Here is a 26333-nt window from a genome sequence, read left to right as displayed (position 1 = left end):
GATGATACAATATCAATCACTGGAGCCTCAGTTGGTGTTGTAGTTCCTCTAGATGAAATTTTTTTTTTAAGTGATAGCTTGCGGGTGAATTTCAGCAAGTCAATAACCGTCTGGAATAATTGGAAGTTCTGTGTGGGCCCCGATTCAATAGAGATAATTGGTCAATGGTTAATTCGATCCCTGAGAGGTTAATTACATTGTCAATGGAGTTATTTATGTGTATTTCTTCTTTTTTGTTCTTCCCCGCGTTTCCTCTTTGATCGTCGTGTTCTTTTAAGTTTTTTGAACTTGTATTGGAAACAGTCTTTGAGTCCGATTTAAGCGGCCTGGAGAAAAGCAAAGCTGTGGAGGTAGAAGGTCTAGTGTCTGATCTACCATTTCACCATGATCCCTCCCATATTAATCTGATCTATCAAAAGAGACCGAGTGGGATCTAGTTTCATTCTCTGACTGATCAGAGTCAAAGCTTGATGTTTCTACTCGCCTTGTTTTAAGTATGGTCTTATTAGGTGTACGATAATCACCTCCCTTATCATAATATTTCCTAGGTGTTCTAGATTGTGATGAATCTCTCTGAGGCGGTTTTTGCCAGCAATAAACATGACCCCTGGTATAATCAGCCTTATCCCTCTCAAATTTCTGTTGTTTCTTGTAACTAATCCCTTCTTCGATTGCTTCAATATTCTTTAATAGGGTTGCATCATTTTTAATAAATTGTTCCCTTGTTTCAAAAAGTTTTAATTTATTCTGAAAAGATGTAATTTCCGTATGTAAAACAACCTTGTCATGAATCTTCTGTTGAATAATTAGCTCCATGAGCTTGATAGAGCACTGGTCTAAAATCTTTATCCAGTCTCGTTCAAACTGTTTATTTACAAACCCAAATGTAGGAACCTTCTTGACCCGAAGTCCTCTAGGAATTCTATTTGTATTAATATAATTTTCAAGCGTAGTTATGTCCCACCAGAGTCTTATGTCCTGTACTAACAATTTCTCCAGTCTAACAAAGTGATTCGTCAAGTCTGATGGTTCATCATAGGTAATCTCTTGTTGTTCACCAAAAACATGTGAAGCCTTCTTGGCCCGTTTACTATTATTCACAGATCCATATTTATATGTCCTTTGTACAGCTTCATGGGTTAGAGTATCCTCATCCTCCATAGTGTGATAAAATATCACAAAAAATATATATTATAGAAAAAACTTTATGAAAAAAAATATATAAGTAATTAAATTACCAAAAAAATTATTCTTAAAGTGTAGTTGCTAGAGTATGCACTCGTATAACATCATAAAAAGCAAAAGGATATATAAACAACCTGATTGCGTATTGCACCCCAAACGGATGAACTTGGCAATATATATAGAAACTTCAACTTATGTGTTTCCAAGTTCTTGATTGCAGACGTGTACATCAATGAGCTACCAGTCAGAGTCCCAATGTAGAAAAATATCAAGGAGTAAACTCCAAGAAAACCGATGCTCTAGATCGTGCACACATTAAGTCCACAGTATAATCCAATATATAAATGATTCCTTAAAGCGCTCGTGATCAGTTTCCTGATAGCAGCATGGAACATAGGTAAGTGAGTAAGTAAAGCTGTGTAATCAAGACTGACAATGGGAAGGGGCTAGAGTGTGGTAAGATCTTATCTTAAACTTGCAATGGATAAAAGGGAAGTAAACATAATTATGCCCCTTTATAAAGCATCAGTAAGACCACACCTTGAACATGGAGTACAATTTTGGGCACCACTCCTTAGAAAAGACATTATGGAACTAGAGAAAGTGCAGAGAAGAGCTACCAAATTCATAAAGGGGATGGATAATCTGATTTATGAGGAGAGGCTAACGAAATTAGATTTTTTACATTACAAAAGATGCGTCGAAGAGGAGATATAATAACTATATACAAATATATTCGAGGACAGTACACAGAGCTTTCAAATGAATTATTTATCCCAAAGGCAGTACAAAGGACATGGGGTCATTCCTTAAGGTTGGAGGAAAGGAGACCAGCAACAAAGGAAAGTTTTCTTTACAGTAAGGGCAGTTAAAATGTGAAATTCATTACCCATGGAGACTGTGATGGAAGATACAATAGATATGTTCAAAACAATGTTGGATGTCTTTTTAGAAAGGAAAGGTATACAGGGATATACCAAATAAGAAAACATGGGAAGGATTTTGATCCAGGGAGTAATCTGATTGTCAATTCTTGGAGTCAGGAAGGAATTTATTTTTCCCATTATGAGCTACAACCCCTTCCGATTCTGGATCGTCCATGGACTCATCTTTCCATGAACTTCATCGTGGAACTGCCTATATCCAAAGGTAGGAACACCATCCTGGTGGTGGTCGACCAATTCTCAAAGCAGGCCCATTTCATTCCCCTCAAGGGTCTACTCAATGCCCTCAAACTATCCAAAATCTTTATCAAGGAGGTGTTCCGCCTTCATGGGGTCCCCCCCAAGTCATTATGACAGATCGAGGCTCACAATTTATCTCAATGTTCTGGCGGGCCTTCTGCAAACAATTTGTGATCTCCCTTCACTTTTCTTCCAGCTATCATCCTCAGACAAAGGGTCAGACGGAGCGGACGAATCAGTCACTGGAACAGTTCATCTGCTGCTTAATTTCTGATATCCAGGACAACTGGGTAGATCTCCTGCCGTGGGCCGAATTGTCTCATAACAATCTGCGTAATGAGACGACCCAGGGTTCACCATTCTTTTCTAATTTTGGCTTCCATACCTCAGCTCTTCCTACTGCAGGACCTGGATCTGGGGTACCAGCAGTGGACAAGAGGATTTTGCACCTTCAAGAGTCATGGAGAAAGGTTCATGAGAATCTCAGAAAGGTAGTCTCCATGCAGAGGAAGCAGGCCGACCTGCATCGCCGGGAAGCACTTACCTACAATCCGGGGCAAAAGGTATGGCTGTCCACCAAGAATATCCGGCTGAAGATTCATACAGCAAAATTGGCACCCCGATTTATTGACTCATTTCCTGTCATCAAGAAGGTCAATCCGGTGACCTGCCGGTTATGGTTGCCAGCCTCTATGAGGATTCCTTTGGTCTTCCACACACTCTCCTCAAGCCCTTCATCCAGGATTCCCAGTTCCCTGCTTCGACGTCTCCTCCTGAGCCTCTCCCAGTTGAAGGCCAGCAGGAATTTGAGTTGCAGACCATTCTGGACTCCAGGATCACCAGAGGGAAGCTTCAGTACCTGGTCCATTGGAGGGGCTTCATCCCGAGGAGCGTTCGCGGATTCCTAGGGACCAATCCATGCTCCAAGGCTCGCTCAGGCCTTTTACCACAAGTTTCCCTCCAAATGATCCCTGAGATGCCCGGAGGTTGCCCCTGAAGGGGGGGTACTTTGAGGATTGGACATCAGTTCCGTCCCGTGACGCATTCCATGACGCGTTGGGTGACACCCCTCGCGCGTGCGCTGCACACAAGCGCCGCAGTACTCCTACCAGGACTGGACCTAGACTCCGCCCCTTATTATCTCTAATTTCTGTTATTGTTGCACACTTACTCAATTATTTAGTGGTTTATCCCACAGCTGTTTGTATATCAAGCAGCATCCGTGTTACCATTAGCTACCTATCTGATTCTGTGTTCAGGATATGCTCTTGTTACATGTGCCCCCACCTTGGTTACATATTGATATACACCTTTACTACATAGGTCCCATTATTGCCTTATTATACAAGTAGTATGACACAGTTAGTTATATTGTATATATTTTATTACTTCATGATTACATATTTGGTCCGTTGGTGTAGATGTTTCTATTAGTTGTTTAATATTTATGCTTTATTACATGTCCGCTCTTCCATTTATTATGTTGTATGTCTTCCCCACTTTCCCACTCGCCCTTCCCACACGAGCTCCGCTGCGTTTTACTATCTGTATCCTTCTCCGTGGGTCTCCTATTACTTTTAACTGTGCTGTGTGTTGTGCACATGTGCAGGGTTGGTTGCTATGCAACAGCACGACGCTTAATTTACCGGCTGGATACTGCTGAAACGGGACTGCCTGAAGGGAGAATATATTCCAAGATGGCTGCCCACTATTATCTAGTGGTTGTGTTTCAGGACGGCAACAAATGGGAGTGTAAAAAAACTATTTTGACAATATGAGCAGCAGTGCGCATGCGCAAGGACAGTTACCAGGCCTCCCAGGGACGCTGATATCTGCCGGCTGAGATTAATCAGCTGACCTTGGCACACGGGACCTTCAGGATACCGGTGAAGAGTTTTTTCAAGATGGCCGTTTGCTGGTGATTGGAGACCTCCTGTGGTGCACGTGGTGCACGTGATGCACATATTTTTCTGAATGTCTTAATTGATTGTGGGTGTGGGAGCACTGGGTATCAGGTATATAAGCATTCACTTGTTGTAGCACTATATTCACATCCCCTTGATAAAGATCCCTCTGCGGGGTCGAAACGTTGGTTCTTTGTGATGTATATGCTAATATAGTTTATTGAATACTTACCTACTGTGAGCTGTCCCTACTTTATCGGTCCTCGGATGGTAACGTATCTCTTACTTATTATTAAGGGACAAGCACTAGGCTACTACAGGACTTATAAGGGGAGTGCTGGCTCTTTCCTCTACTACATACTATGTATGTACGTATATATAAATATAGCCAGGGCTATTTTAACCTTTGGCGCATTATGGTGGCATATGTTGTGATATTCTACGTTATCCCCGACATTGAATCCTATGAAAACTCTGTAATATGCTGTGTTATAATGTGATATTAGTAAGTAAGGTGAAGCGGGCTACATCTGTATGTACAATTTACATATCATTATACACAATATTTAGAATGCTGTCAATGCTTCAAATAGTATTACTTGAACAGTTTATGTTAGTAGATTGCCATTTTTAAATATTTTGCTATGCTGGCTCTTTAATTTTTTGTAAGTCCTCAACTCTAAAGGTTCTTCTATTAACCACTCAGACATCAGTAATTGCTGAGCGTGAAGCATATTGTAATGAATTTATTACTGTGCCGTCTTTGTGCATACAATTAGGCTAATGAATACGGAGGTAAATCTGGGAAAGACACCCTATAGCTGGGCTGCATAGTTTTTCATCCAATTTAGCAATTAAGGCCTCTATTCCATCAATGTGAGCTGTCTTCCCTCTGCTGGGGAAGAGTTTCACTCCATTCAAATGAACTGCATTAAAATGTTCTCTTGCATTATAAAGATGGTTTCAATGTACATTAAAAAGGAACCTTAATGAATTGGCTATGCAGTCAAATCTTTGCAGTGTCTGCTCCCTAAACCTGATGAGTGGAGCAAGCTTGAGTAACATGTTTGAGACACGAGGGTGCATCCTTGGGCATTATTTTACCCTTGCTTACCTGCCAAATTTGTTCTTCGCTAAGTGAAGTCAACTGGTCGCTCTTCAAAACCTCTCTGAGAAGACGGAAGGGTAGCGCAAGAACTTCTTCAGGGTGGCTGCTCAGAAGCTCTGACAAGTGTTTTACTAGAAAGTCTACCACTGCTGTCTCCAGTAAATTTAGGTTAAACAAGTCCGCAAGCTTATACAGGTCCAAGTAGTTAAAGCTATTTAATTCCTAGATGGAAAAAGAAAGATCAGAGAAAAACACATTTAAAAAAAAAAGAGTATTTTTTTGGCAATAGTCTTTTATTCAAACAAGAAGTAATATGCAAATATGTGCTTCTCAACAGCAAATTATTATTTTTTATTTAAATAATGTTTGTATTGTCTTGGGAAAGAAATGGAAAATTATAATGACAATAGCCAGTCACAGATATTATTTTCTGGGCTGCTTTCCATCTGGGAACAAACCAATATGCAATGGTATTTGCCTGACTGCAAAATTATGCACTTATGACTATTTCCAATTAAAAAATAAGATGCAAATACATGTGCTGTTATTGTTAAGTTAGAATTTAAAAAAAGAAATAATAATAAGATAAAAGAAAATACGATTTCAATAGTGTTGTTAAACACTTAAATAATCAATAAACATTTCTCTTAACCAACCGTAAACTATGTTATATAGCACCCAACTACTGTCTCTGGAAGTTCTCCCTACTTACCACTTAGATTAAAAGCTCTAATCAGGGCAGGCCCTGCTTTTCCAAATGTTTTCGTTTATGTCTGAAGTGCTTATTGCTATTACAGTATGTCTCCTATTATTATGGCACGTCTATTACTTCTATAAAGCGCTACGTACATGGATGGTGCTATACAAATAAAGTTATATACATATACTGTACAACCAGTGTTTCTCCTCAAGGTCCTGACCCAGACGCGGTGTCTGAGGCAGGTGTATTCACCTGCGTGTAAGTGCATTGGATATTTCTAAAGCCTGGTGTGGCCAGGGTCTCGGGGAGGGGTTGGAGAGTCGGTGATCCAGGGCAAGGCAAAAACAATAAGAATATAGAAGGCAGAAAATACCAATGTGGATAGAAGTCAACAGACCTACAGTATAATACATTATAAATATAAATAATGGTGAATAATACCAATAGAAGATGATCACACAACCACCTATAGCTACAAAAAAGTAATTAATATAAAAAATAGGTATATTGGCAAATCACAACACAAAATGGGTTAATTCCTTCATTTTAACCCGTTTTGAATTGACTTGAAGTTTAAAGATGCAGCATAGATTGCAACCATTGGATTAACAGATATGCAGAAATTGTTTAACCCTGTACAGTATAGTTTCGCTAATCTGTAAGACTCCTTTTTTTTCAAGCGGAAGGCTCACTATAGGTATTGTATTTATTGGGGGCGATTCACAAAGCAGTGATAAAATCAGTGCATTTGCGCCCGACTTTGCATTTATTTATCACGCACTAAGACATGAGGCCAAAAATGGTATTCACTAAGAATGAACGTCATTTTTTTTAAGACCGATAAAGGTCGTCCGACCTGTTTTTTGTATCAGTGCTATCGCGCTATAAATCTTATACTACAGGTATTGTACTTATTGTATTATATTTCCCTGTATTCGATCAATGTTGTTTTTATTGCAAAGCAGTGAGCATATTGTTCCCACTATATAAATAAATAAAAAAACATGGAACTTTGTACATGGGAACTTTGCTCCATACACACTAGGAAAATTGTTTGTCAGGTTAACTGGAAAATTAGAATACAGTTCAAGAAAATGCCTCTGTTGGTCATCAGATCATCATCTACAAATCAACTGTTTGGGTGAAGATTTTAATCACAAGGGAAAAGATTCCGGGGCCCATTCTAGTAGCTTCGATAAAATCACTGCCATATCGAACTTTTTGGCATGACCCCACAGTTTGGTTTGACTTGTGTTATCACAGTATTCAGAAAGTATTACCGCAAGTCACAAACTGTGAGGTAGGGATGAAGGCCATCCTCGTCTTCCTCCCCATCTCTGTGTCCTCCGTGGGCAGCAACATTACAATAAAAAACAAACTATTGGCCACTAACCCCTTAATCACCTTTGTGGTTAGTAACTGCTATAGTAATTAAGGGTTTTACTCCACTCCCCCGCTACTCACCTGGGAGGCCAAACCACCATCCCCAGGCCAAACCCCCTCCCTCTCTACCAATTGATTGGCACAGTGGTAAACCATGCCCATAATATGGCATGGTTTTTCACTATGGCAATGAATGGGCAAGCTACAAATAAAAAAAAACTATAAAATACATTACATTTCAATAACAAAAAGTAAATAAACCAATTGATTGGCACAGTGGCAAACCATGCCCATAATATGAACATGGTTTGCCAATATGGCAATGTATTAGCACGCCAAAAAGAAAAGGCAGCTACAAAATAAAACACATTTAAATATAAACAAGCATTCCATAATAAAGCCATTGATTGTGACTGGTCAGACATACCCAGAATATGGGCATGGATTGTCATACTGACAATGAATGGGCAACCTAAAAAAAATAAAAAAATACAATACATTACAATTAAATCAAAACAAGCAATTGCCAAAAAAATGCATTGCTTGTCTCTGTGATTATCTATACACAGAAAGGGGCATAGATAAACACATTAGCAGTCAATGGGCAACCCACAAAAAATACAATCTGTGTGTTTCTTACCTTTTGGTGTCTTCACCCTCCGAATCCTTCTCTCTCAGTAACTCCTGACCCATGTAGCAATGCTCTACAAAAAGCCGATGCGAAGAAGTCCATGATCATATCTTGATTGAAGAGATGTCTCTGGTAAATTTCTTCTTTCTTTTCTTCTTTCTTTATAATCCAATGGGGGGTGATGGTGTCCCATCTTCTTGGTCTCAAATGAGATGGGACAGGCCTTATATAAGACCGTTGATGTCACATTTGAGTGTCAAATGGTACAACCGCAATCCGATTGGCTTGTGTAACATCTGACAGGTTCCCCCCTTTCTTTTCAGAATGTGACATCATTAAAAAGGAAGGGGAGCCAGCCAATCAGGTAGTATATGCTTTCCTCCATTTAAGACTTCTGTAAAAAAACAATATGGCCACCAGGACATGGCCACCAACCAATCGGATTGGTGTATACACCATGGGATGCCTTTCCTTGTGACGTCACCAAGGGAGGTAAGAGAGAAGATCAGATAGCATGGCTCCCTCCCTTTATTGATGACATCACAGCACACCAAAAAAAGGAAAGGTGGGTAGAGGGGATGGGTGAAGGTAGTATTTGGCCCGTGGTGGGTTTTTATGCCTACCGGGTGTGCAGTGGGAGGGGTTTGACCCTTCATTACCTTAGTGGTTGTAACCTCTAAGGTAACTCCTCCCGCAACCCTCCGGTTAAGCATAAACACACACCACAAGCCAAATACCACTTTTACCCACCACCTCTACCCACAATAAACCGGGCACTGATATTTAACCCTGGTTAGCCGCTAACGTAATGAAGCTGGCTGTAAAGGTTGAGGTGGCGAGATGAGATCTGCGAGTTATTTGCTAGTTGCAGCCCCGATTTCTGAATAGCTACTATGCCAAATCGTTCAAGAAGTGCTCAAAAAGCTTGATGAGTTACTTTTGAAGTTTATAGAATAGGACCCTTTGAGTGAAACAGCATCTGACTTATTAAATAAGTATTTGAAAAGAAACAAGGGTATTAACGGGCATTAACTTAGGTTACCATCACGTTTAAATAGGGTAATGAAGCTTACTGAATCCAGCCCTGCGTGCTTTAGAATAGTAAAAGGAATATTGGTGACTAAGATCTGCAGATAAGAAGGGAATGAATTACACTTACTTGTGAACGCTTTATCTATGTGACCAGGCCTACTATAAATCAGTCAGTGAAGCTAACACAATATGATCTCTCTTCTAACCAGTGTGACAGCCCATTCTAATTTGTCCCGACAGACCTAGGACAAGCCACTGCAGTACTGATACTGTTAATAACAAGGCAAGTTGCTCTCCCAATTTAGGAATCTTTGCTGGAGAATTATGAATATGAGGGAAATGGTAAGCAGCATAATGGTAACCCCTTCATTACCGTCCATTGTTTAAATCTTGTAAGGGTCTATCTTTGACTCGAAGATAAAGGGCTACCTACTAAATAAATACATTGTTTCTCTTTATTATGAAGAGCACTTTTATTAACCTATTGTTTAGCCTATTATTGTTTGGTGAGAATATGCTCCCCCTCCTTGCTACCTAGAAACGATTCCCTCGCGCTCCCCCTTCCCTGCCTGAAGTCAGCTTTTGAATGGTCTCCCTCCCTGCTCCTTCTCTGGCACTTTACCTTGAACCCTAGATCCACAGGCCACTCGATCTCTCCTTTAAAAAAAAGCTGCATCCTTGCCCGTCTCTAGCTTTTTTACACACTGTGAATTCACACACAAGCCTCATTATATTAGGGATTCTTGTTCTACCCACATCCATACTATAAAGTGTGTCTTTGCAGGTCTACATTGCAACAATAATTAATGTCTCAGTAAACAATGAAAGATTTTGGCATTTGCATATAGTATCTCTGTTTGTAATATAATGTAAGGAACTAGAATAAGTGAACCACGCCGTTACTTTAAAAGGCTAAATATATAAACGTACATCAATGTGTTAAAATATTATATGCACAAAAAGTAAACAAATCCCTTAGCAGCTTATTCTATGTCCAATGAAATAGTCGATCGGGACGTTTTGGGGGGACTTTTGTCCGAAAAGTGCACAATTTCCGCTTCTGCGGATATAGAATAAGCCCCTTAGTAATTTAAAATACTATCAGAAATGTGGATTAACTCCAAACAGATAGGAGAAATGAATAAATGAAACTTGATCATAAGTAAACACGGGATAACCATGTTACTAGTAGCAAAGAAACACACGAAGAACCAGATGAATAACTGCACTGCTTTACAACCGCCTTTGAAAGATAATCTCCTAGGGGAAATACAATTTATTCATATTATCAGGGCCCTGCTGTGCAAATCTACAGTCTGGGAGCACACTACAGAGATCAAGAAAATATTTACTTTATTCAGTTGAGTACAAAAGCTTTTAATGAATGCATAATTAAGACCAAAAAAAAATGTACATGCTTTAGAATCCAACTGCCAAGTTTAGCCATCAATAACTCAGCTGTTTGTCTTTGGATTAAACACGGTTATTATAAAACAGTGTATTATACATCCATGAACAACAACCCTGGCCAGCAAAAAGAGAAAATATGTAAATATTTATTTTTATCATTAAGAGAATCAAGTGTGTATGCATTTTCTTTCATAGTGACAAAGGAGTACATGCTTATGGATGTTTGCAACCAGTGAAAATGAAGCAATTTTTACAATGTATTAAACTTTGCACTGCTATATATGACATACATTTGGGATATAACTGGTTAGAACAAATATTTACAATGGGTTAATGAAAATAAAATGTGAATTTCATACTGCCAAGTTGTCAAACTTTGACGGTTCTATTTTCTCTCTAGGAAATTACTATTAAACTGACCAATTTACCATGAAGGCATTAATACCCAACAAAGAAAAAAATGGAAGCTACAGATAAGACTGGCTGTACAGTTTGTCTCAAACTTTCTGTGATGTTCACTTCGCAACCTATTCAATATGAATAGGATTGACTTAAATTTAATTCATTTTTCACTATGCGTTGGCCTAAAATGTTTAATTCAAGAATGCATATTTTTACAAATAGCATACGTTTGGATTCAGAGTTTTACAGAGCTGGCATGAGAATACATGGAATTATTGTTCAATACAGATGCAGCGGCCGTTATTCGAAAAATCACGGCGCCGTTTCCGTGTGTTCTGCTGTATTCCACGCGGCATTAACGCGGCCAATCGCCCCAGGCACACGTGTTTATCACGGTTGCTTTGTTTGAATTTCATGGATTCTGTTTCTTTGTGTGCAATGAAATGGATGAATTGTAATGTGTACAGTACTGTGCTACTGTACTACCGTGTCAATTTCAGGAGTTTAAAAACCAGAACTCTAAAATGCCATTTTCTGCACTCGCGTCTTAATGCGGTAAGGTTGGAAGAAATCACGCGCTATGACATGGGAATTCCGAGGTATACAAAGCGCGAAGTGTTCGAATAACGGCCGCTGCATCTGTACATGCATAAAAGCAAGAAACAGAACATAAGTAAAAAAAGAAGAAAAAAAAAAGCTTAATATTGCAAGGAGTCGCAATAATAAATAAACTAATCAAACACTGTCAGTGTACTTTGAATGGCAGACCTTTCATGTCTGGTTAGTGTTCTAGGAAAATGGCAAAATCCGGTCCATACCACCTAATAGTGAAATATCCATGTGTCACCTATACATTTGAGTTAAAAAAAAAAAAATACTAGTGTTGAAGCAACAACATAACTCTGTATTAGTAACTAGAACTAGAACGCATGCTAGTTCATGCTCAAACATCAACATGTTTAACACTGACATGATCAAATTTCCTCCCAATATCAATTTGATGGCAAAAGCCAAATGTGTCACTTGTTTAATACCACTAAAGCAGAAGCCCTCCTACTCAATTATTAAAGCTTTGCACCCTTTAGTGAATATGGGACATAGTGCTCAGTTATTTCCCATTTTTTTTACAAGGTAACATCATGCCAACAAGCCATTAAATAAAAGGAATGACATTTTGCTGCATGGCATTTCCTTCGCTGAGTCACTAACTGTATTGGTACCCACTTTTCTGACCAGAGGAATGTATCACTATGTAATCTGAACTACAGATGTAGCCGGACTTACTGTCTCCAGCACTGTAGACAAACAAGCAAAAGTCTGTAGTGCTGGGGACAGTGTTGGCCGTGATCGAGCTGTTGGGGTCCATACTTCCGAATGGGACCCCCCATAGCATTAATCTTTCGGTGCTCCGGTTGGGTGACCGCACATACTGTAGCAACAGCACCGAAGACATTAAGAAGGCTTGTTACATCTGTAGGATTTACAAGTAGTAAAAAATGTGGGTACCAGAATTCAAGAAGGTATTAAAACACGTGGAAATTGGGGGGAATCACCTTTAAGTAAATGGCACCGTTTATATAATGAGAGAAAGGGGAAACTGCAGTAATATGGAAAAGGAATGGTAAAGTGATCTAGAAGTATAAAGAATGGTAACGTGATCTAGAAGTATAACGAAAGGAAAAGTGTTCTAGAAGTATAACGAAAGGAAAAGTGTTCTAGAAGTATAACGAATGGAAAAGTTACATAGTTGATGAGGTTGAAAAAAGACATACGTCCATCAAGTTCAACCTATGCTAAATTTAGACAACAGATACTTTATCCTATATCTATACTTCCTTATTGGTCCAGAGGTAGTCAAACAAAAGAAACCCCAGTGTCATATCATCCAATTATATCTCATAAGGGGAAAAATTAATTCCTTCCTGACTCCAAGAATTGGCAAACGGATAATTCCCTGGATCAACATTCTTCCCATATTTACTTATTTGGTATATCCCTTATACCTTTCCTTTCTAAAAAGATAGTAGAGATGGGAAGTAAATCCCCAATAGGTGCTTCCAATATCCGGATAATGATTGCAATATAGCAAAATGTCCAGGAAGAAATATTTCTTCTGAGAAATTAGTGTGGAGTATATAGGCTTAGATGCTCACATTGTAGCCATAATATGGGATAACAAATAAGGGGTGAAGAGCCCCACAGTGAGTGTGTGAAGTGAGCACTCAACAAAGAGAGCCCACCACACACCCACTAATGGGAGCAGGACACCTAAATCCCTAGGCTGAGCAAATAAATCGCCTAGTAGTATAAATTTATTATTTAATATTTATTATTTTACATTATTATGTTATATATATTTTTTATTATTTTCATTAATTTATGGGATGTGGTTCATACAATTAGAAAACATGTATATATGTATTGATTTATATACATCATAACTAGTATCATTTAAATTATATCTATTACATAAATAATATTATATATCTTATGTTTTTTCACTTTTAAAGGGTTATGTGTGTTTATTCATATATTTTTTTATATATTTACATGGTTTATCATTTATTATCTCATGTTGTGATATATCCTTAAATATTGTCTTATTTTTTTCTTCAATATACTTTTTACGATTGTGTTTTGTTTTTAATTGATAAAGTTTTATTTGCTTTGTAGTCTCTGCTTTGTTCAGTGAGCATTTTTGTCCTCCTTGGGCTTCCGTAGCTGTTTGCTCCGATCGCCATCTTGGTTTTGGAGGAGGCACTCGGTGACAGGGAAGCTGCTGACAAGACAGACACTCAGCAAGTGGGTTGTTATTATGGTTTTAATATTGTTGTTTACCCCTTATGCATGCTCGATTGGAGTAGTGTTTCCAGCCCTGAGGCACCCGTAGTTTCTACCCGACCACGTGATCGGGGGGGTGTTTTTTTTGGCGCGAATTCACTTCCTCATTCAGGCATCCATAAATAGGTGATTTCTCTGCACACTGTTACTCTTTGACAAAGCGCTATGACAGCGCGAAACGCGTTAGAGAACCTGTTTTTTTTTAGCTCGGTCTACTTATGCCTTAGAATAAAGCATTTTTAATTTTGCTATTAGCCTCCAGCCCTTTATTTTTCTAGGCAGTGCTCCACCATTCTTTTCCACTTTCTAAAAAGATGTCCAACCTTTTTTTGAACAAATCTATTGTATGTGCCATCACAGACTCCATGGGTAATGAATTCCACATTTTAACGGCCCTTACTGTAAAGAACCCTTTCCTTTGTTGCTGGTGAAATCTCCTTTCCTCCAACCTAAAGGGATCACCCTGTGTCCTTTGTACTGCTATTGAGATGAATAGTTCTTTTGAAAGCTCCTTGTACTGTCCCCGAATATATTTGTATATAGTTATCATATCCCCTCTTAGACACCTCTTTTCTCATGTAAATACATCTAATTTAGCTAGCCTCTCCTCATAAGTTAAATTGCCCACCCCCTTTATTAATTTGGTGGCTCTTCTCTGCACTCTCTCTAGTTCTATAATGTCTTTTCTAAGGAGTGGTTCCCAAAATTGTACTCCACATTCAAGGTGTGGTCTTTCTAATGCTTTGTAAAAGGGCATAATTATGTTTACTTCCCTTCCATTCATTACCAGTTTAATGCAAGATAAGATCTTGTTTGCCTTGGCAGCTACTGCATGACTTGGGGCACTATTGCTAAGCCTGCTGTCGATAAGCACTCCTAAATCCTTATCCATCCTCCATCAAGGATTCCCCCAATTTATCCCTGTTTAATTTATATGTCGCCTGTTTATTCTTGCTTCCCAAATGCATAACCTTACATTTATCTGTATTAAACCTCATCTGCCATTTACCTGCCCAAGTTTCCAGTCTCTCAAAGTCCTTCTGGAGAGAAATTACATCCTGCTCTGATTCTACTACCTTACACAATTTAGTATCATCAGCAAAGATGGAGACTTTGATCTCGATGCCAACCTCAAGGTCATTAATAAACAAGTTAAAAAGCAGGGGTCCTAGTACCGATCCCTGAGATACTCCACTCACGTCTTTAGCCCAACCTGAAAAAGTTCCATTTATGACAACCCTCTGTTGTCTATCCTTCAACCAGTTTTCAATCCTGGTGCACATATTTTTACTGAGTTCAATTTACTTTATTTTGAAAACAAATCTCTTGTGTGGAACCGTATCAAAAGCCTTTGCAAAATCTAAGTAGACCACATCAACTGCATTACCCTGGTCTAAATTCCTACTTACCTCATCAAAGTAACAAATAAGGTTAGTTTGGCATGATCTATCCTTCAGAAATTCATGCTGACTATTACTAATAATTTTGTTTTCCATAAGGTATTCCTGAATATTATCCCGTATTAAACCTTCAAGTAGTTTCCCCACTATTGAAGTCAGACTTACAGGTCTGTAATTCTCCGGTTGTGATCTAGCTCCATTTTTAAATATAGGCATCACATCTGCTTTACGCCAATCTTGTGGTACTGAGCCTGTGGAATTGGAGTCCTTGAATATTAAATGTAATGGTTTGGTATTACTGAACTTAACTCCTTGAGAACTCTTTGATGTATGCCATCGGGGCCAGGTGCCTTAGTTACTTTAATTTTTCAAGCCGCCTATGAACTTCTTCCTCAGTAAACCAATTGTCCATTAATATGGATGTTGTGGCTTCCTCTTGTGGCACTACAATTGAAATTGATTCTTCCCTAGTAAACACAGAGGCAAATACCTCTGCTTTTCCTTTATCTCCAATAATCTGCCTGCCCATCTCACACTGAAAGGGTCGTATATTTTCTTTTCTCATTTTTTTGTTATTAAGGTACTTAGAGAACTTTTTAGGGTTGATCTTACTTTCTATTACAATCCTTTTTTCATTATCCATTTTTGCTCATTTGATTCCTCCGTTTGCAATTTTTGTTACATTCCTTATAATTCTGATAACATGCCTCCGTCCCTTCTGACTTAAAGAATCTAAACGCCTGCCTCTTCTTTTCCATTTCCTCCCCTACCTGTTTATTTAGCCACCTTGATTTTAACTTATTTCTTTGATACTTATTACCCAAGGGTATACACTGATAAGTGTGCTTTTCTAACAATGTTTTAAAGACTGCCCATTTATCTTCTACATTTTCCCTGCAAAAACATCATCCCATTGTATTACTACTAGATTAGTCCTCAGTTTATTAAAGTCTGCCTTTCTAAAGTGTAAAGTCTTTGTTGAACCCAAGTAATCTGTTTTTTTATAATTTATTTCAAATGAGACCATGTTATGATCACTGTTACCCAAATGTTCCAGGACTTGAATCAAGGGTGGAGGGGGGGGGGAGAATCAAGGTGCCCGGGGGGGGATCAAGGGTGCTGGGGGAGATGATGAGGGGGGTTAAATGAGATGGTGATGAGGGGGGTTAAATGAGATGGTGATGAGGAGGGGTTAAATGAGATGTGATGAGGGGGGGTGAGGAGATGATGATGAGGAGGGTAGTGGTGGTGGCATGAGAGGATGAGGGGGGGTTGCGGTCTGAGGGCCGTTCTATAGTGTGTGCGCTTGCTGCATCGTGTGCGCGCGTGGCAGTTATAGTTGGCCGAGGTTTGTCAGCCTTTCTATAATGGTGCCGCGCGCGCACGGCAGTGAGCGTGGGACCGCCTGACAAGGGGGAGAATGAGGAAAAGAAAGATTTCGCTACCGCCGCTGAAATGTGTGTGTATGTACAATGTTAATAAATAATTTATTAAAGTATTTCTTTATTTATTTCAAACGTATTTTAAACACACACACACAGTCACACACACACTGTGCCTCACTCGCTCACAGCATACACAAAAAAAGCATGCGTCACGTGCATGCGCGTTCGCACAAGCTCCGGCGCACACACAATAGAATGGCCCTGAGAAACAGTGTGTGTTTAAAATTTTCGCATGCGCAACATAATACCTCAATTTTTATATGGTGTGGCTATTTTCACTTCTAATTCGCCACACCTGTGGCTATATTGAAAAATAGGTTGCCCACCCCTGCTCTAAATTAACTGCTCAGTCATGAGTTTCATCCCACCATGTTTCAGTAATGCCTATGATATCATACTGCTCCTTTGTAGCTATTAATTTAAACTCCCCCATTTTATCTGTCAGGCTTCTTGCATTAGCAAGCATGCATTAAAAAAAAATTTCAGCCTGTACTATTATCTTATCTGCTCCTTCCTTTCTGCGCCAACTTGGATTAGTCTTTAGAAATTTTCTAGTATTATCAGTATTTACTATGAGTGTCTCGATGCTTGTCAAACTCGCACTTGCCCCAATTCTACCCCCGTAACCCTTTGTTCCCTCATCAATTCTATTTAGTTCGTTATCTGTTCATTCCACCCTCCCCCCCTCCATCCTAGTTTAAAATCTCCAAACTTTTTAGCATTCTCCCCCCCTAGCACAGAAGATCCCTCTTCATTGAGGTTCAATCCGTCCCTAGAATAAAGATGGCACCTCTCAGAAAAGAGTGTCCCAGTGCTCTAGAAACCGAAAACCCTCCTTCCTACACCACTTTCTTAGCCATGCATTAACCTCCCTAATCTCGTACTGTCTCCCTGTGGTAGCGCATGGCACTGGAAGTATTTCAGAAAATACTACCTTCGAGATCCTTGCCTTAAGATTTTGGCCTAGATCCCTGAAATAATTTTTTAGGACCCTCCATCTTTCTCTAACTTTGTCATTGGTGCCAACATGTACCAACACAGCTGGGTCAATCCCAGCCCCTCCCAACAATCTGTCTACCCAATCCACAATCTGCCGAAACCGAGCACCCGGGAGGCAACAAACTGTTCGGTTCATGCGGTCACGGCAACAGATTGAACCTATCTCCCTTCCTAATAATGGTGTCCCTTACCACCACAATATTTCTTTGTATCTGAGCATCCTAAGTCCCCTCTGTGCTGGGTGAACTATTCCCCTAACTGCTAGAGGAATCAGTCTCCCCCAGCCTTGCCATTTCTGCCCTGATACTCCCAATATCTTCACTCAACATGGCAAATCTTTTAGGATGGATCAGCTCAGAACTGGCCTGCCTCTCCCTATTGCCCCTGCTTGCGCTTCTAACTGTTACCAAGCTACCTACCTGCTCCTCACTAACAGCGCCACAATCTGCACCACTAGTCGAAGCAAGGACCTGCTCAGTGAGCACTAACCTCTTTCAAGATTGTTAATGTCAATCAATATTGCAAGTTTCCTCTTCAGATCAGCAATCTCTGATTCTAAAGAGACTACCTGCTCACACTTCTCACAGCGGTATGCTCATTGGAACAGCTGCTCCAAGAACACATACATGTGGCAAGATGTGCATTGAGTGGCATTTTCAATCCTGCTCATTGTAGCAACTATGAAGATTATAAGAAATAACAATAAACTGTACTTCAATAAACAATACCTTGTTTAACCCCTTCCTTGTTTAAACGGCTTCTAGTTTTAACTGAACACTTAATACAACCAGCACTTGAAATCAACCAGTCACGTAGATCAGGATTCGTGAGCAACCTCAGTTTAAAAAGTGATCTAGAAGTATAAGGCATGGTAAAGTGATCTGGAAGTATAAGGAATGAAAAAGTGATCAAGAAGTATAAGGAATGGTAAAGTGATCAAGAAGTATACAGAATGGTAAAGTGATCAAGAAGTATAAGGAATGGTAAAGTGATCAAGAAGTATACGGAATGATAAAGTGATCTAGAAGTATAAAGAATAGAGTGACGAGGACAATGAGAGGTTACAGACATAAGAAAATCCAGTGTGAAGGAAAGAAGAATGGTGAAAACTATAAGAACAAAAACATGCAAACGGAAGCCTGAAACTACGATAGCTAAAAAGGAGTAAAAGTCTGGAGGGGGGTGAATGGGGCTGTAGACCTGTTAAAGGGCAGCCAGTTCCAAGTCCCAATGTTTTTCCTATCACATTTGTTCCTTTGGGAGCAAGGTACTGGTGGCATGTCCACAAAGATGTGCAAGCAAATTATTTTACATCCCAGGACCGGATCAAACACCACCTAGCAATGCAGAGCAATCCAGAGGTGCCGGTCAGATCCTTTCAGGGCAAGGACAGGGACAAGCAGCTAGCTAGCATGCACAAAGTGGAGTAGCCATGGGATTAAAAAAGCAGGTACCAGACACAGTTCTCCAGAATGCTGAAAGGAAGCGGCCACTTGCCTGGTAAATTGGGCAAGTCAAAGTGCTGCAAGGGGCAGGAGCATGAGTGAGATAGTGGGATTGGATATAAATGTACAGTTAGCACCCAGAAACATGCCACATGCTATAGGGGGGTTGTCAGAATGCGGGGGAGTATCTGTACTGCTAGTCCACTGATTCCACGCCTCAGTACAATGTAATATCTGGGGATTTTTAGAGCTGGCGGGTCTTTTAGAATGTAGAGTATGTCAATAAAACTGTGACCTTAATTTTGCCAAATCAGAAGTGTGTACCTCCTTTCTGTGGGTTATAGAAAGGGGGTGGTGGTGGTATATGACCCGTATGCCCATTCTAGGTGCGATTTAGTATGAACAGTGTTTAAGAAAAATGATGGAGTCAACTGATAGGTCCCAGGCATTAGTTTGCTTCTTTGAGCCGCATGACTGTCAGTTAGATCCTGCCTAATGCCATTTTGCTTGTAAGTTATTCCTTATATAACTTGACACATTTATCTTTACTTTTGTTGTATAGTAGGAATCGGGAATTGATATTGATTCTTTTCTTTTCCCAACATAAGACCATCAAAGCCACGTCAACGGATGAACAGTTGACCATTTGAATAATCCCATTAGAAAGGCTGGTTAATAAAGAGTACTAATAAATACAAAATAGTATGTGATTATTTATTTGTAAGAAGACCAAGAAGTAAAAGCTAAAACCTCGACATGTCGATGAATAAAACAGTCAAAAAGAATTCACAGTGCACAACATAAAATACCAAACATACCATCTTGTACCTTTAAGCGCTGCTATGTAATTCATTCTGTCAGCATTATGCTGCTACTGTGTTAAATCACCTTTGGGTGCCACATGACCAGACCAGCCTGAGTGCATTATTTCATGACACATGGAGGTTACCTGATGGCACAACAACTCATTTGCCTCTTTCCCTGGTAGCAAATTTGTAATGTGCCTACCAATCATGACCAAGACTCCTGAACATGATCTAGACTTGTACTTAGTTGTTTCATGGCTGAGGGTTGTATTGCTGAATTTTAATGGAAATTATACTAAATGTCCTGCTCTAGCTGTTCACATATTTACCTACATAAATTCCTCCTGGCTTTAAGGGATTTACACGTTTAATGTAATGGTCATTTATTTTCATGCTTGGAAAATGTGGTTCTTAGGTTATATTTAGAGAGTACAAAAGGATTGCAGAGATATATTGCTCGATGGTGTCGGTAAGCCTGATAAAAAATGCTTAACATGCCGGGCGCTGGCATCATTTTTTTCTCTCATGTTCCAGTAGGTCTCTTCTTTCAGGTCACGTATTCCACATAAAACTGCTAAACTAATGCCGCTTTAATGACAAATTAATGTCCATGAATAAAAAATACACCTCTAATAGCACACAGTAATTTGCCATTACAATATCATCATTGGACATGCCCCTGGTTTAATAAGATGTATTTAATTCATAACCTAATGAGTGATATATAAAAAGAGGGGGCTACAATTTCATTTATGCGAGTCTGTCACCTTATTTGTAAAACCTTGGAGTCATTTACATTCAAATTAGAACAAATGAATGATTTCACAAAGTGTAATGATAAATGGCCATTCCTGTACAAATCTGGCCGCATCTAATGTTAAAACATTAAAGTATTCTGTGTATTTGTTAAAAAAATTACAATGCATGGTAGCCAATGTGCGAATGATGGCTGTTTTCTCCTTAACATTAATAATGAGAAAAATAAATTCTGTAGTATTCTTCTTAAGAGCCTTCATTCACTTTGAAGCTATGGTCTTACACTGCCACCTACTGTATCACAGTGTACAGCACAAATACAACGTTAGGGGAAATCTTTATTTTTAAACACTGAACGCTTAACCAATATACGACTGGCAACACATACATTACCCACGCAGCATATCAACTGTAATCTATTCAAATTTATTGAAATACATTCCACTGAACCTATTAATAAGTAATTACTGTACTTGAGGGGTAATTACTATATGATAAGGGCACATACATAACAAGTCCACCCAATTCTGCGTTGAACTTATGGGGGATAACCCAATGACGTGTTTCTATTTTTCTATTCTTCTATAGAGAGGACATTGCAGACGGTAGGTAACACATTAGGGCCTATGTACTAATCGTCACAGGAGGATATTTTGGCGTACAATTGGTTCATGTCAAACTTAGGGCCTCATGCAGAGAGCATCGTTATTTCGAAATTCGCCATTTTTTGTACAATTTCGCGCAGAAACCGGCAGAAAATGGCGAGTTCCGAAAAACGCGCCATTTTGTTTTTTCAATTGCTAAAATTCGCCTCGCGGCTGGCGAGAACCTCCATCTCGCCATTTTTAAAACTCTCCGAATGCAGAGAGGTGCGAACGGCAAGTAGCGGCTGTTCGCGCCAAAAAATGGCGCGATTCTCGCATTTTTGCCGCACCAGGAAAAGATGGCAAGATGGCGCTCGCCGCCTATAGTAAAGGGGAAAAAAAGGCGCGAATTTGTTTTTACACGTTTCTGAAGCGCGCATCTCGCCAATTTAAACTCGCCACACGCATCCATGTTAAACGTAGCAGAATTCGCACTTTTCTGCATATGGAGAATAAAACTCTCCAAAAAAGCTACTTTTTATGAAATTCGCCAATTTTAAAATTCTATGCTCTCTGCATGAGGCCCTTAATTTCAATTGCGCGTGTGCGTGTTTATGTACTAAGCTCACATTTCTCTATCTGCACCACCTGTGGGGAAAAATGGTTTGATTTAGTTTGTTTGGTCGCACAGAAACATACTGTGCTCGGCGCACAGAAACATACTGTGCTCGGCGCAGAGAAACATACTGTGCTCGGCGCAGAGAAACATACTGTGCTCGGCGCACAGAAACATACTGTGCTCGGCGCAGAGAAACATACTGTGCTCGGCGCACAGAAACATACTGTGCTCGGCGCAGAGAAACATACTGTGCTCGGCGCACAGAAACATACTGTGCTCGGCGCACAGAAACATACTGTGCTCGGCGCACAGAAACATACTGTGCTCGGCGCACAGAAACATACTGTGCTCGGCGCACAGAAACATACTGTGCTCGGCGCACAGAAACATACTGTGCTCGGCGCACAGAAACATACTGTGCTCGGCGCACAGAAGTGCTTGGCGCACAGAAACATACTGTGCTCGGCGCACAGAAGTGCTTGGCGCACAGAAACATACTGTGCTCGGCGCACAGAAACATACTGTGCTCGGCGCACAGAAACATACTGTGCTCGGCGCACAGAAACATACTGTGCTCGGCGCACAGAAACATACTGTGCTCGGCGCACAGAAACATACTGTGCTCGGCGCACAGAAACATACTGTGCTCGGCGCACAGAAACATACTGTGCTCGGCGCACAGAAGTGCTTGGCGCACAGAAACATACTGTGCTCGGCGCACAGAAGTGCTTGGCGCACAGAAACATACTGTGCTCGGCGCACAGAAGTGCTTGGCGCACAGAAACATACTGTGCTCGGCGCACAGAAGTGCTTGGCGCACAGAAACATACTGTGCTCGGCGCACAGAAGTGCTTGGCGCACAGAAACATACTGTGCTCGGCGCACAGAAGTGCTTGGCGCACAGAAACATACTGTGCTCGGCGCACAGAAGTGCTTGGCGCACAGAAACATACTGTGCTTTGCGCACAGAAACATACTGTGCTCGGCGCACAGAAGTGCTTGGCGCACAGAAACATACTGTGCTTTGCGCACAGAAACATACTGTGCTTGGCGCACAGTTGTGAATGTTATATACGTACAAAATTATATTTCTGTGAACCATAAATGTAAAAGTGTTCCAACTTGATCCACCTAATTTAATTTGGTGTAACCCCTAAAAAGACTTTTATTAGTGTTGATGCAGATTGAAGTTGCTATGCAGCAACTCAAAAATGTTTTTTTTCATTACATAAATTAACAAAATGTGTTATTTCACAGTGTGGTTATTATAAATAATATTACGCTAATAATTAATATTTTTGGATACTACTGTAGTTATAAATAAAATACACATCATTCTGTTTAAATGTAAACTGTATTAATCAGATATTCAACATGAGGCGATGTTTTCAAAATAATTTCAATCCAAAATCTATTTAGCACTGAAATATTGACACACAATAGCCATGCTATACTTTCAGGGACAATTGTCGCTTTGTCTTAGAGCAAGCAGACACAAGTGTCATTTGCTTAATACAGAAGTACCTGTTTTGGATGCTAAAACAGACATGTAGCATAACACAATAGAAATCTATACATGCAGTCATAGTTTTATTAAAGCTTTAATGGGGAACATGGAAGTACATTAGGGAATGGAGATTCCAGAGAATGCATAGCAGCACCATTATAAAAGAGAACATCGTTTGCCTTAAACATATGTATTTTTGACTTTTTTTTAAAAATAGCTTTGTCAACTGTTTCACTTTTTATATTGCATGAAATACTATTGCCAATTACTGTATATAATGTCAATTAACCAAGATCAGCAAATTAAAAAAAAAATTTTTTTTATAAGTATGCAGAATTGTATTCAATTTGTAAAATCTCTTTTAATGTAGAGTTACTGGTTGTCAAATATTTTGTCACTACACTTTAAAGACACCTTTAGCTAATGTGAAGAAATTAAATATCCATTGTGACTTGTTTTAATACTAGTTCTATCATCCTTTCAGCGTTTTTCTACTTACATCATTGAATGAGACCAATTATACATAGCTTGACAAAGAACATAGAACTACAAGAATATATTTGTTTACAATTTCAGTGCATTACATTTTTCGAACTTTCTTCAAAGTCATAATAATGTGTTTTTCTAACCTCGGTGTTCAATTTAGCCTGCAATAAAATGTATTGACATTCAAAATCATCTCAGCTATTTCCAGGTCGTATTTTTCCACTGCTTAGCAATCCTATCATTATTTCACTGTAATGAAGGGATAAAGGAGGGGGACTCTGCACTATTCCAAGTATTAATCTGCAAGCTGCCACTGTGTCAAGTCACACAGTAATCATGTCACTAAATAAGTATGATTGCTGTGGTCCAACAAATCTCCAACTAAGGGGCCTATGGACTAAGCGCCGATTTAAAAAAAAAAATCACCAGGGTTTTAAAATTGCCATTTTTGACAGCGTTGCTATCACGGTATGCAGAAAGCCCCGAATACCAGTAATAGCAACATTTGCAAAAATGGTGAGGAGCCAGCGGTGTGAAGATCGCCCCTCTGAAATGGGCTCACCCGGCGAGTTCTTTCTGCTGCAGAGAGAGAGAGGCGCCTCTCCCTGCGCAAATCTCACCCAAATCTTTTTTTTAAATTTAGTGTATTGTAGCAGGGGGTCTCCAGAGCAGGCAAAGTATCCTCACGGGGAGAAAAGACAGCGGTCTCTTTGAGAAAGGCCCGTTGCGGCTGAAACGCGTTAGAGTTGCGGGGGGTGCTTCCCTCTCTCTCTTTTTTAAATACCTGTGGCATAATAAAGATTTTTTTATAGCACAGTCCAGCCTTGTTCATTTGCTGCGCAGCCGTGACCGCTGTCTTTTCTCCCCGGTGAGGCTACTTTGCCTGCATTTTCTACTACACAGCTTGGAGCACGCCGCAGACCGGATGGACTTTAAAGATCTCAGTGAGTTATTGATTTGTATTTGTTATTTGATTGCGGAGTTCCCCAAGTGTTGTGGCTCATATTGTGTGAGACTTAAGGGGTCTGGGTGGGTCCACGGACTTCACCCAGACATCCCCAGACAGTCACTGCCAGACCACAGCCCAAATAGGGGTTATTAATTTCTCTACACTCTGCCCCTCTGGACACAGCAGCATTTTCATTAACTAAGTGGTTTAAAGCCCTGCAGCACTGGCTTATTGAAGGGTGAATGTCCCTCAATGTTCTCTTTTTCTGGTCCCCAGAGCAGAACCGCGTTGATTTAATTGATTTCAGGTCCGGGGACCCCTTTCTTCCTGAGATACAGACCCCGTTATGCGGTGCCAGTATCTCCTATGCATTTTATTCCCACGGTCACGTGACGCGGGACATTTAAATGCATAGGAGACACCAGCACCCCATAACAGGGTCTGTATCTCGTGAAGCAGGGGGTCCCTGGATCTCAAATCAACAAGGTTCTGCTCTGGAGACCCCCTGCTACAATACACTAATAATAAAACACTAATTAAAAATGTAACACATTCGTTTCCTTAGCGGCTATCTGCTATGGTATTGAAGCTCCTTTAATGTCATTTTTATTAATAGTGTGAGGTCTAGTGAGCTGAACCGCTTTGATTTCAGCCTCAGCGACCCCCTGCTACCCGAGACAGGCCCTGGAATGGGGCATCGGGTGCCAGTAGCACCGCCATTTTTAAATCGTCCGTGTCACGTGACCGGGGGATTTAAATAATGAAGGTGATACCAGCACCCCAAATTTCTGGTCCTGTAACTCAGGAAGCAGGGGGTCCCCGAAGCTGAAATCAATGTGGTTTAGCTCAGGAGACCCTCTGCTCCCGCACACTAATAATAAAAATTACATTAAAGCAGGTTCATTACCTTTGCGGATAGCCGCTAAGGCAGGGCTGCACAACACGCGGGCCGCATGCGGCCCGCCTGGCCTCTCTGTGTGGCCCTCGATGAGATTTAAAAAAAAAAAAAAAAAACTTTGAAAAAAAAAAAAAACTTTGAAAAAAAAAAAAACTTTAAAAAAAAAAAACTTTGAAAAAAAAAAATGGCGGCGATTCCCCGCGGTCCCGGCGTGCATCCGCAAGGCCCGCTCCCGCTCCTTGCTCCCTCCCACCACCCCCACCCCCCGCTCGCAACGTGGGACGGAGGGGGAAGTCACAGCCAGCTGAGCTCTTCTGCGGCCGCTCCCCCCCCCTGATCCGAACTTGGATATGTGCAGGGGGGTGAGGTGAGGTGCATTGAGGTGAGGTGCAGGGGGTGAGGTGCAGGGGTGATTGGAGGTGCAGGGGGGTGATTGGAGGTGCAGGGGGGTGATTGGAGGTGCAGGGGATGTGATGTGCAGGAGGGGGGGGTGATGTGCAGGGGGTGAGGTGCAGGGGGGTGATTGGAGGTGCAGGGGGGTGATTGGAGGTGCAGGGGGGTGATTGGAGGTGCAGGGGGTGATTGGAGGTGCAGGGGGGTGAGGTGCAGGGGATGTGATGTGCAGGAGGGGGGGGGTGATGTGCAGGAGGGGTGATGTG

At 40.5% G+C, this 26333-nt stretch overlaps 1 protein-coding gene across 6 annotated transcripts in view; it reads right to left on the bottom strand.

Annotated features, from left to right (window-relative positions):
* Nucleotides 1-26333, bottom strand: part of KLHL32 (kelch like family member 32) — a 236107-nt gene that overhangs the window by 53476 nt on the left and 156298 nt on the right. For 5 of the 6 annotated variants that reach the window (XM_075597508.1, XM_075597504.1, XM_075597502.1 and 2 more), the window contains one exon: nucleotides 5388-5603. The exons of the other annotated variant lie outside the window; for it this stretch is intronic. In XM_075597508.1, coding sequence (XP_075453623.1) covers nucleotides 5388-5603 — 216 coding nt within the window. The remainder of the gene's footprint in view (nucleotides 1-5387; nucleotides 5604-26333) is intronic. 6 annotated transcript variants of the gene reach the window in all.

The sequence above is a fragment of the Ascaphus truei genome, chromosome 4, assembly GCF_040206685.1.
Source record: "Ascaphus truei isolate aAscTru1 chromosome 4, aAscTru1.hap1, whole genome shotgun sequence".
Classification (NCBI taxonomy): Eukaryota; Metazoa; Chordata; class Amphibia; order Anura; family Ascaphidae; genus Ascaphus; species Ascaphus truei.
The sequence above is the reverse complement of the archived record's forward strand: the minus strand, read 5'-3'. Positions and strand labels throughout refer to the sequence as shown.